The sequence below is a fragment of the Hyperolius riggenbachi genome, chromosome 1, assembly GCF_040937935.1.
Source record: "Hyperolius riggenbachi isolate aHypRig1 chromosome 1, aHypRig1.pri, whole genome shotgun sequence".
Lineage (NCBI taxonomy): Eukaryota > Metazoa > Chordata > Amphibia > Anura > Hyperoliidae > Hyperolius > Hyperolius riggenbachi.
In genome coordinates, this window is record NC_090646.1 from 302,098,771 (window position 1) to 302,111,367 (window position 12,597).

Sequence of the window (12,597 nt, forward strand, 5' to 3'; positions counted from 1 at the left end):
GATCAGAAGGAAATAGAGTGTGTGTTGTGTGTGTACACTCAGACAGTGAGTGCAGTGCGCACACGCAGGAGCTAGTAGCCTATATGAACAGTGACAGTGAGTGTCCCTACGGGTACAGTAAGAGTAAGTAGTAAGTAAGTACAACTAACAATAATCTATCAGTAATCAGAAGGAAATAGAGTGTGTGTACACACAGACAGTGAGTGAGTGCACACACGCAGGAGCTAGCTAGTAGCCTATAAACAGTGACAGTCAGTGAGTGTCCTACTCCAAGTACAGTATAACTACAATACTATTAGTAAAGGACAGCAGAAATACTGGTATAGATGAGAGAAATAAACAGAGGACAGCTGCCCACAGAGGCAAGGCCCCCCTGAGGCCTAAACCTGTAAGCTTGCAGCAGCTGCCTGTCTCTAATGTAACACACAAGCTACTAACTAAAATACAATGTCTATCTAACTAACAACAATATAGGTGTATATGGCAGGTGTAGGTGAGCAAAAACGCTAGGTAAATGATCACAATAGAGCACTTGCTAAGCCAAAGCACAAAGGAGCAACTCTCTCTCTGTACAAGTCTCAGGCAAGCATGGAGAAACGGAACATGGCGGCCGCTATTTATAGGGTAGGGGCTGGCCAGGGTCCCCCTCTGTGATTGGCTGCCGTCAGAGGGCCTGGGAGCCCTCTGATTGGCTCTAAGGACATCAATCTGGGCTATGACGCTATTCGAGCTCGGTACCGAGCTCGAATAGCGCCGAGTTGCTCGAATAGCTCGAATAGTGAATGGGCTATTCGAGTGTACTCGGATAGCCCATTCGAATAGCTCCAGCTATTCGGAGCTCGAATACCGAGCTCGAATAGCTGAAAAAGAGCTCGAATATTCGAGCTACTCGAATATTCGAGCTCTGCTGAGCACCACTGCTTCCATCTTCACGAGGTCCCTCCAGGGAGGCAAAGTACCCGCGTGCTTCAAGAGGTCCACCATTATCCCTGTCCCCAAAAAGTAGGGAATCCTTGACCTCAACAACTTCAGGCCCGTGGCACTTACATCAGTGATCATGAAAGCTTTTGAAAGCATGGTGCTCCCCCTCCTTAAGCACTCCACAGAGGGACTGCTAGATCCCCACCAGTTCGCGTACAGAGCAAACAGGTCCACTGATGATGCCATTAACATCTGCTTGGAGCTCGTCTATGATCACCTGGACAGACCAGACTCCTACGCCAGGATCCTCCTACTGGACTTCAGCTCAGCATTCAATACCATCAGCCCCAAAATACTGCAAGACAATCTTGCCGCAATAGGAGTCCACCCCACCCTGACCCTACGCCTGTGGATCAAGGACTTCCTCATCAACAGGTCCCAGGTTGTTAGGCTGGGCACTATCTCCTCACAACCTAGGATCACCAACACAGGAGCCCCACAAGGCTGGGTCCTGTCGCCGTTTCTGTTCTCTCTGTATACGAACAACTGCAAATCCACGTCAGACTCTGTAAAAGTAATCAAATTCGCTGACGACACGACCATTGTCGGTCTCATCACCAATAATGATGAGAAAGAGTACTGCTACCAGGTTGAAGGTGTCTGTCACTGGTGAAGAGAGAACGGATTGGTCCTAAACACAGCGAAAACTGTGGAGATGATTGTTGATTTCAGGAGATGCGACCCACCCCGCCCTCAATCTGCATCGATGGCAAGGAGGTGGAAAGAGTCCCCAGCGTCCTTCTGGGCACAACCATCTCTAATGACCTGAAGTGGAAGGCCAACACTGCCTCCACACAGAGGAAAGCCCAACAGAGACTTTTCTTTCTCCGCCAACTAAAAAAAGTTTGGTATGGCCCAAAAACTTCTGACAAACTTTTACTCCGCTACAATCGAATCTTGCCTATGCTCTTCCATCCTGGTTTGGTACGCCAGCTCCTCTGCCAGCGACAGACTCAAACTGCAGAGGGTCATCAAATCAGCGGAGAGGATCATCGGGAGATCCCTTCCCTCTCTGGACCTCCTTTATCATTCCAGGCTGTACTCCAGAGCATTAAAGATCACCAACGACCCCTCACACCCAGGCCATCGCTTCTTTAGTCAGCTCCCCTCGAGCCGGAGACTCCGGTTCCGGTCAATCTTCACTAAGACCTCAAGGCATAAAAACAGTTTCTTTCCCTCGGCTGTCAACCTTCTGAACTCTCTCCACGTAACTGACCATCCCCACACCACAACACCATGCCGTCACTGAGGCACTCTACACAGATAGACATCGCTCTAGCTCAAGCTGACTTTTTTTGGTTGTTTTTGGGTGTTTTTGTGTTGTAACTTATGCTACATTGTCTCTCTCTGCATCTGGTATAATGTTGTGTTCCTTTCTGACTGCTTGATTTGTCCTGTATCAGTACCCTGTACGTGCCAAGCCCAATTCCAGGCACGACCCAGTCATGTTTGCCGATAATAAAGATTCTGATTCTGATCTGAGATTGTGACTGAAAACAGTGCAGGGTCAAATGACCAAGTGATTGAACTTGGGCCTGCATACTTTGGGAAGCAGGTATCACCGACATCAGGATTAATCTGAATGTCCCTAATACGGGGCTGCTGCTGCGAAACTTGAGGTTCAGACACAGGCTGTGCTGGAGAGCAGGAAAAGCAGAACTTAGAGCAGCAAAAGTGGTAGATAATTCAGTTTTCATAAGGTCTAACCATAGCTCTATTTGTGGCATTTGTATCAAGAGGTGCAGGTGAAGGTTGCGCCTGCTTAGCTAAACACTTTACACATTGGGACCTATTATACCCCGATGGTAATTTAACATTACATCTGCACTTATCAGTGGCGCACGGAGGGGGTTGTTCTGAGTGTCTAGAACAACCCCCTGCACCGGGACCGGAAGTGGGGCTGCCGCATGGCCCGGCCGGCTGGGGAGAGAAGACAGAAGAAAATGATGGAGGCGCCAGCCGCGCTAATAAGGGATGCGGGAGCTTTATTCCTCCCTCCCTCCCTCCCTCCCTCTGAATGCCCCTCACCTGCAGTGAATGTGTGCCCGGCTCCCCCATGAGTGTGTGCGCAGCGGAGCGGTAGGTCCTCTTACCGCAGATCAGGCGCACCAGCAACTGGAGTCTCATGCTTCCTGTTTACCATGACGTCACAGGAAGCATGAGACTCCAGTTGCTGGTGCCCCTGATCTGCGGTAAGAGGACCTACCGCTCCGCTGCGCACACACTCATGGGGGAGCCGGCACACATTCACCGCAGGTGGGGGCATTCAGAGGGAGGGAGCGAGGAATAAAGCCGGTTCCCGCATCCCTTATTAGCGCGGCTGGCGCCTCCATCATTTTATTCTGTCTTCTCCCCCAGGCAATCTTCTCCCCACACAGGGGGCGGGCACCTTCCTTCACCTATCTTATACTGGGGGGCATATACCTATCTAATCTATCCTGGGGGGCATATACCTATCTAACCTATACTGGGGGGCATATACCTATCTATACTGGGGGGCATATACCTATCTAACCTATACTGGGGGGCATATACCTATCTAACCTATACTGGGGGACATATACCTATCTAATCTATACTGGGGGGCATATACCTATGTAACCTATACTGGGGGGCATATACCTATCTAACCTATACTGGGGGGCATATACCTATCTAACCTATACTGGGGGGCATATACCTATCTAACCTATACTGGGGGGCATATTCCTATCTAAGCTATACTGGGGGGCATATCCCTATCAAACCTATACTGGGGGGCATATCCCTATCAAACCTATACTGGGGGGCATATACCTATCTAACCTATACTGGGGGGCATATACCTATCTAACCTATACTGGGGGGCATATACCTATCTAACCTATACTGGGGGGCATAGCCCTATCTAACCTATACTGGGGGGCATATCCCTATCAAACCTATACTGGGGGGCATATACCTATCTAACCTATACTGGGGGGCATATACCTATCTAACCTATACTGGGGGACATATACCTATCTAATCTATACTGGGGGGCATATACCTATCTAACCTATACTGGGGGCAACTATATGGGCTACCTATACTGGGGGGGACCTATAGCTGGCTACCTATACTGCGGGCACCTATACCTGTCTCCACGTTGGGGGCGCATTTTACGCCCTCACCCTGGGTGCAATTTAGCCTAGAAACTGCTAGTATTTGGCTCCACCCACACCATATTTTGGCCACGCCCACACGCCACTTTCAGGAACCCCCCCCCCTTGGAAATCCTGGATTTGCCCCTGCTTATTGGACTTTTCAGTATGCTTGGCAGCCTGTAAAACAAAGAAACCAGACTAATAAGAAACTACCTATACTAATACAGTATGAGGGATAAGTAGAGGAGTCACAGTACCTGTTGAGCATTCACAGCCTGCTCAGGGTGCATCCACAGCCTGCTTAGCTTCAGGCACAGCATGAGCCTGCTCCATGCTGTCCAGTCAGCTCATGTGTGTCTGTCATTGGGGCTTTAAAAGAAGCACCTCTGGGTTGGCACTGCCTCCTCTGCTGACATTAGTCAGCTCTGTAACATCTGCTGCCCAGTCCCCGCTAAGTGGATTCCAATAACATCACTGTCCGGCTGAGACCGCTGTCAGTCAACTCTGCTCCACCCCCCACCCTGCAATCAGTCTTCTGCACTGCGGAAGCTGCCGTAAGCCACATGGAGGTGGACCACCCCCTTCCTATTGGCGGTTCGCCCCTCCAATTCACAATAGCCGCATCATGCCGGGGAGGAAGCAGAAGCATGAGATCACCTGACACATGGTCCTCCGCATAATGCGGAAGACGCCATGAACAAGCAGCCTACAACTTGCGCCTAGCGCTGCAAGGCGGGTACCATGCTGGCATATAAGTAAAATAATGCTTGCAAGTGGCAGATATAACATCAAGGCTGCCCAGTAAGATGCACACTATACCAGAAACCATGTTAGGGAGTCTAGCAAGGTTTCCCCACTGAATAGGTTCAGATCTGGACTGGAAGGTCCAGATCAAATACTTAACCAGAAGCAACCCTTAGCCAGCTCATACAATATTTCACACACACACATAGAAAGGGGGCGGTGGCTGCAAGGCTCTCCTTCAGCCCCAGAGAGCACCTGGAGAGTAAACGGCCAATAGGTAAAAGCACCTTACCTTCCCTCGGCTGCCCAGAACACCTTACCAGATAGTTCCCCTGCTGCTGAATATATAATACCTACAATGAACACTCTAGGTAAAGACAGGTACCATACAGGCTTCCCCATCATCAGCGTCCCTAACTGCCTGTAACCCAGTGTGTAGGGAAACGGTCAAAAAACTGGTTTGCTATGGAGGAGGGGAAGCTTATATGGGCCGGGCCTAAATCGTTTAATTATTGCCCGTTTTCCTTCAGGGGTGGATCAGTCTTCTATCAGGAGGAAGCCATCCTGGAGGACGATGAGAGAAATAAAAATTATGAATTATTCTGTGTTTAAAGAGTATCAAAACTAAAAGTGAACCTGAGGTGAAAAACTAACAAGATAAACCATTATATTCATCCTCCTATTCCTAGTAGAAACGATGCAGAAAAGCACAACCCCAGGATTTCGTATGTGGATGTGCCATGGCAGACTCAGATACCACCTGAGTATAACAGTCGAAAGGATCCAGCCGGCACCATCCAGTATATATAATGCTCTTTTATTTTATTTTGGCCGTCATATAAATAGCGACGTTTCGGAGCAATGTGCCCCTTTATCAAGCCATGACAGCCTCAAAGTGCAATAGGTAACAGACATCTTATATAGTACATCATTAATTTCAAATTAGCGAATCATAAAGCCCCAAAGTTCAAGGAGCCACTCATATTCCGCCTAGTCAAATGCGGACCTGATTGGAAACTTGTTCTAAATATAGTGAGCCAATGGACATAGAGCACTCACCAGCGTCATGTCCACGACGGCGTACACACCAAAATAACTCAGCCCCCTCCCGACGTCAGGAAGATGTATCCACCCATCGGTGAGCGGACCTGATGGGGAACGCCGACAGACCGAGGCAAGATGCAACGTCACAGCGTTGCCAGGGAGACGGAGTAGAAGCACAAAGAGGCGTGCTTCCAAAATGGCAGGATGTAAACATTGCCTACGCAAGCCGATCACGTGGGACCCGCCCACCAATCAGCTTGCCTTCCGTCTCCCTGCATAGCTAAACGGCGTTGGCCGTATTGCTATGGTGATGTAAACAGGGGCTGGAGGTGTGTAAAGCCGTGATGGCACAGCGCTGATGGCTGCGAGCTTCCTGCTATTAATAATTGATCAACATATAAACATTCAAGCCACAATCGTGGTCAGAAGCATATGCTATTAGGAACATAATAAACGGTGTATCTAAGAGAAAGAAAAAAAGAAAAATAGGGAGAAGTCAAAATAAAGTAAATATAAATATAAAAAGGAAGATAAAAAGAAAGATAAAAACAGAGAAAGACATAAATTAAATAAACGGTGTCAGATCATATTCTCTGTTCAAACCACGTGGTTCAATAGTATCAAGGGTACGTATCCAGTACGCCTCGCGGAGCAACAGCTGTCTTTGTCTATCTCCACCACGTTTTAACAATGGTACGCTGTCAATAATCTGACAGCGCAATTGGCTAACGTTATGATTATTTCTAACAAAGTGACAGGCAACTGGTTGCTCAACGAGGCGCTCACGGATCGCATGTTTGTGAGCAGATAATCTGATTTTAAATTTCTGCGTCGTCTCTCCCACATATAATAAGCCACATGGGCACTTAAGAATATAGACAACGTATCTGGAATCACAGTTGTAGACATCCTTAATATTGAACCTTCTACCAGATCTAGGATGCATAAAGACATCACTCCTAATGACCGAGCTGCAGTGCACACAGTTCAGGCAAGGGTACATGCCTTTCCGAGACCCCTCAGGGGGCCGTACCAACGTCCTCATGTCAGCATGAGTCAGCTTGTCCCTAAGTGTAGGGGCCCGTTTATAAGAAAAGAGTGGAGGTTGGTGGAACTCAGGGATATGAGGAAAGGACCGGGCAAGAGCAGACCAATGTTTTTTAATTATACTGGCAATATTATTGCTATAAACATTAAATTGTGTCACAAATGGTATGCGGTTGCCCGTCCCACCTCTCACTCCCCGGGGGGTACGTGTTGCCAAACTGCGTGCCTCTGCAACCAGGCCAGCAGGATAATGTCTATCCAGGAATTTTTGTGTTATCTCATTGAATCTCTGCTCTCGTCTGACCTCATCACCCACTATACGGCCCACCCTCTGAAATTGGGACTTGGGGATCGATTTGATTGTATTTTTAGGGTGGAAACTATCAAAGGACAAGATGGCATTCTTGTCCGTGGGCTTAACATACAAATCAGTACTAAGGCTATCTCCAGTACGCATAACCATGGTATCTAAAAAGTTAATTTGATACATATCACAGTGGGAGGTAAGTCTAATTGCTTTACACTGGCTATGTAGCTCCCCCACAAATTGATCTAGGGTCCAACGCGGCCCCGCCCACACGCAAAACACATCATCAATGTATCTGAGCCAACATTTGGCATATTTCTTAAACAAATCATTGTTATAGACAAAAGTCTCTTCATAATCATTCATGAATATGTTTGCGTAGGACGGGGCCACATTGGACCCCATCGCTGTTCCTTGTACCTGTAGAAAGAAATGGTTATTGAACACAAAATAGTTGCAGGTGAGTACAATCGTTAATAGATCAATAATGAACCTGATCTGTCTATCATCAAAATCCGAAGCAATAAATAACGCATGTCGGACCGCCTCCACACCCCCATCATGAGGGATGGAGGTGTAGAGGCTCTCCACATCGAGCGTCACTAACAGACTATCCCCAGGTATATCATCTAAGTTGGAAATGTACTCTAGGAACATTGACGTGTCCCTAAGGTATGACTTCTGTGCCGCAACAAATGGTCTCAAGAGGAAGTCCAAATACTTAGCAATGGGGGATAGAATCGAATCTATGCCAGCCACAATGGGTCGGCCAGGTGGATTTTGTAGCCTTTTGTGGATCTTGGGGCAGAGATATAAACATGGAGTTTTGGGATATTCCATCCGAAGGAATTTAGCAAGTTTGTCATCAATGATGAGTTGCTCAACTGCTTGATCCAAAACGGCATCAATTTTCCGTTTGATATCTGTGATAGGATCACCTGATAAACGGGTGTAGGTAGTTTCATCATTAAGTTGTCTGGCTGCCTCATTAAGATAGTCCAAAGTGTCCAAGACTACTACTGCACCCCCTTTGTCCGCGGGCTTTATAGTTATAGACTTGTTGTCAGACAGTTCTTTCAATGCTCTCCGTTCATCTGGTGTGAGGTTATGTCGAATCCTAAGACCCATATGATTAGATCGCAGGAGTTCATCTACCTCTTTTTGTACTGTAGTTGCGAAAACGTCAATCACCTGACATGATGGAGGACTGAAGCGACTAGGAAGTCTGAGAGAGGTATCCCCCAATCGTAGCATACTTGGATCGTCCTGTTGAGAACCACCAGCCGAGGCCACAAATCTAGGTTGAGAAAAATAATGTTTCAGCCTAAGTCGTCTGAAAAAGCGCTGAAGTTCTATGTCAAGATTCAGAGGGTCAGGCCAATGAGTAGGAGCAAAGGAAAGTCCCTTATTTAATAGCATATGTTGTGACTCAGATAGTACATAAGAGGAAATGTTAACAACTAAGTTGTGGACGGGCCTTGCTTCTGTCTGGGCCGCTGACGCAGCCTGTCCCTTATGCCGCCTGTGTCTGCCCCCCCTCCTTGTTCGTCCTGACTGGACTGATTGTCCGTAGAATCTTCGGGAGTGCTGACCGGGAGAAAATCCGACGAGCCTCCGAGGTTGGGGTCAGTTGGTGGCATGCTAGGTTTTGGTTTGCCTTTAGGATTACGTGGTGGACGTGGTTTAGGTAAACGTTTATATGGCTGTTGCCAAACGTACACGTACCCTGTGGTGTAGTCTGCCTCGTCCCTCTGGAATTTCTGGCGTTTGACAGCCTCTATTTGAGTTTGTACTGTTAAACAATACTTAGAGAAATCATCTTCATATTTAAGCCATTGTTCATCCGTAAGTATATTCTGTAATTTAGATTTTAATTCCATAATTTGTTTTTCCAATTTGGGTAACTCCAATTGGATACGTGACATGGTTAGTGTCATGGCATCAAAAGAAGCTCGATTCCATATGAGGGTCCATGTATGGCAGAAAGCAGAATCTGTGGGGAACATGATGGGGGCCACATGTGCTCGAATGCCTCTAGGAATACGTCCCAGCCTATGATACTCAGCCAGAGTGGCCGCATGTAATTCCAAGGCTATTTTGGTCTTTTGCAGTTTCTCCAACTGTCTTCTTATGCCACGTTCATCAGCAGCACTAAGGAAGGTAACCTCAGCAGATGAGGCAGAAACAATCTCAGCAGTCGCCTCAGATGTGAAGGTAAAGGTGAGGGCTTCAATGTCCACCGGTTCCATGATGCTCAATAGAGGGGGTGCAATATCAGTAGGTAATCACAGTAGAAACGATGCAGAAAAGCACAACCCCAGGATTTCGTATGTGGATGTGCCACGGCAGACTCAGATACCACCTGAGTATAACAGTCGAAAGGATCCAGCCGGCACCATCCAGTATATATAATGCTCTTTTATTTTATTTTGGCCGTCATATAAATAGCGACGTTTCGGAGCAATGTGCCCCTTTATCAAGCCATGACAGCCTCAAAGTGCAATAGGTAACAGACATCTTATATAGTACATCATTAATTTCAAATTAGCGAATCATAAAGCCCCAAAGTTCAAGGAGCCACTCATATTCCGCCTAGTCAAATGCGGACCTGATTGGAAACTTGTTCTAAATATAGTGAGCCAATGGACATAGAGCACTCACCAGCGTCATGTCCACGACGGCGTACACACCAAAATAACTCAGCCCCCTCCCGACGTCAGGAAGATGTATCCACCCATCGGTGAGCGGACCTGATGGGGAACGCCGACAGACCGAGGCAAGATGCAACGTCACAGCGTTGCCAGGGAGACGGAGTAGAAGCACAAAGAGGCGTGCTTCCAAAATGGCAGGATGTAAACATTGCCTACGCAAGCCGATCACGTGGGACCCGCCCACCAATCAGCTTGCCTTCCGTCTCCCTGCATAGCTAAACGGCGTTGGCCGTATTGCTATGGTGATGTAAACAGGGGCTGGAGGTGTGTAAAGCCGTGATGGCACAGCGCTGATGGCTGCGAGCTTCCTGCTATTAATAATTGATCAACATATAAACATTCAAGCCACAATCGTGGTCAGAAGCATATGCTATTAGGAACATAATAAACGGTGTATCTAAGAGAAAGAAAAAAAGAGAAGAAGAAAAGACGTCGGGAGGGGGCTGAGTTATTTTGGTGTGTACGCCGTCGTGGACATGACGCTGGTGAGTGCTCTATGTCCATTGGCTCACTATATTTAGAACAAGTTTCCAATCAGGTCCGCATTTGACTAGGCGGAATATGAGTGGCTCCTTGAACTTTGGGGCTTTATGATTCGCTAATTTGAAATTAATGATGTACTATATAAGATGTCTGTTACCTATTGCACTTTGAGGCTGTCATGGCTTGATAAAGGGGCACATTGCTCCGAAACGTCGCTATTTATATGACGGCCAAAATAAAATAAAAGAGCATTATATATACTGGATGGTGCCGGCTGGATCCTTTCTCCTCCTATTCCTAAAAATAAAGTATCCTGGGTTTTTCTTTTATATTTAAACATTTACAAAGAAGGTTGAATATTTTACAGTCTCTAATCAGTGGCAGCCTATTAAGAGTCCCGGAGTTAGAAAAAGGTCAATAGTTTATGTATGTAATTTCCATGCCTAGAAATTAACTCTTTCAGGCTGCAAAACAAGTAAAACAGCCTGGTTATTAATATGTTTTGTACTGTACATACACAGTTATCTCATCATGCCACATATCATCTTGGGGACACTTTATGGACAGATATTAATTCTGCAATAAGAAACAATGAAATACTGCCACATACAAAGGTTTAACTATTTTTATGGGGGAAAATAGCTAGTGACCACTGTGAGTGACCGTTTTAGAAGCAATTGCTGTTGCACTGAAAACAGTGAGTGGGTTGTAGAACAAAAGAAGATGGTCATGTCCCATCATCTGGCATTTTAATCAATAAATGACAGGGACAACTGATCTTGCAAGACTTTAGCCTGAGACAATAAATTATCATCTTGGGTTTCAAAGATCATCTGTATGTAGTCTGAGGCCTATGTCTCAGAATTCTGGAAAAAAAAATTACATTGGTTAATTGACCGACCACAGATTTCACGTCAAAACTTTTGGAGCCAGAGCCTTTTGTCAAACTGCCCCTACCCTTTAGAAGTCCTTGCCACACAATCAAGACAGCTCCAACCCTGGAGGCATTAAATTCAAATGGAAAAGCCACATGTTTAGAGTAGAATTTATGACAACACAACTTTTCCCCTTTTACACATTATAAACCACAACTATTGTCTGCACTGATCTGAACGAAGATTTTTGTTGTGGTGGTTGTTAGCGTCTGAAAGTGTATAATAAAGCTCTTCATGTGCAGTCTTACAATTTTTCTCTGGCTGTGCATTTTCGGTCTGAAAGATATTTGTTCCATTTATTTCAGGACTGAAAGAGAAATACAAAGCATACAGATAAATGATAAATACAAAGCATACAAATTTAGAATTCCAAAATGTAACAAACATGCTGAATTTGTTATATACGTCTGAACTTACAGAACAACTTCCTGGGATTCTGAGGAGCTTTGGTGTGACAGACCAGCAGGGGGAGGAGGAGGATAAGAAGGTGGAGATTGATCTGAACTTATCTCAGACACATCTGCATGACAATACAAATTTCTATAAATAAATAGCAGGATCATAAAGTTAAAAAATGTAAACAGGTAGATTTGCGCCCACTCAATATAAAATGAATTCAATTGGCTGCAGTCAGTGATAAATGGGGTTACTCACACCCCCACCATTCAAGCATTCATAAAGTTTTAAAAATCACTCATGCGCCTATATATACCATCACATATACAGTTTTATTCAATTCATAAATTCAAATTCATATATATTACATTAATATGCAAGCAAACACTAGCCAACTTTCTCAGTCCCACCTCCCTATGGTAAACAGTCTGGCACACGCCACAAGATATACCTATAGATTGATTCGCTGAGTAAACTTAGTTTTCTAGCATAAAATTGCACCAATCCCTATAGCACCTTTCCAATGTTAAAAAGTGTTTTTGCACCTTAAAAATGGCAATAATAGCCTTTCTTGTTCAAAAATCTATAAAATAAAAATAAAAATAACGTCCTGTGAGCTCACAAAGGTATAATTCATAAATCCAACAGGAAAAAGTTCATGTTAAATAGCTTGGATCTCGTCTTGCAAAGCTTTAGGCATACAATTTCATATACATCCACCAGGAGTAAAGTGGCTAATTCCGCATTCCTTGGTATGGAAATTAGATCTTGCAGGATTTTATATAGGCAGATTGCATTTGCACAGACCTCTAGAAACAAATAGC

At 45.6% G+C, this 12,597-nt stretch overlaps 1 protein-coding gene across 5 annotated transcripts in view; it reads right to left on the reverse strand.

Annotated features, from left to right (window-relative positions):
- TJP3 (tight junction protein 3) overlaps positions 1 to 12,597 on the reverse strand; it is a 628,414-nt gene that overhangs the window by 296,387 nt on the left and 319,430 nt on the right. For all 5 annotated transcript variants that reach the window (XM_068233793.1, XM_068233794.1, XM_068233796.1 and 2 more), the window contains 2 exons: positions 11,795 to 11,897; positions 11,626 to 11,684 (listed from right to left, as the gene is read on the reverse strand). In XM_068233793.1, coding sequence (XP_068089894.1) covers positions 11,626 to 11,684; positions 11,795 to 11,897 — 162 coding nt within the window. The remainder of the gene's footprint in view (positions 1 to 11,625; positions 11,685 to 11,794; positions 11,898 to 12,597) is intronic.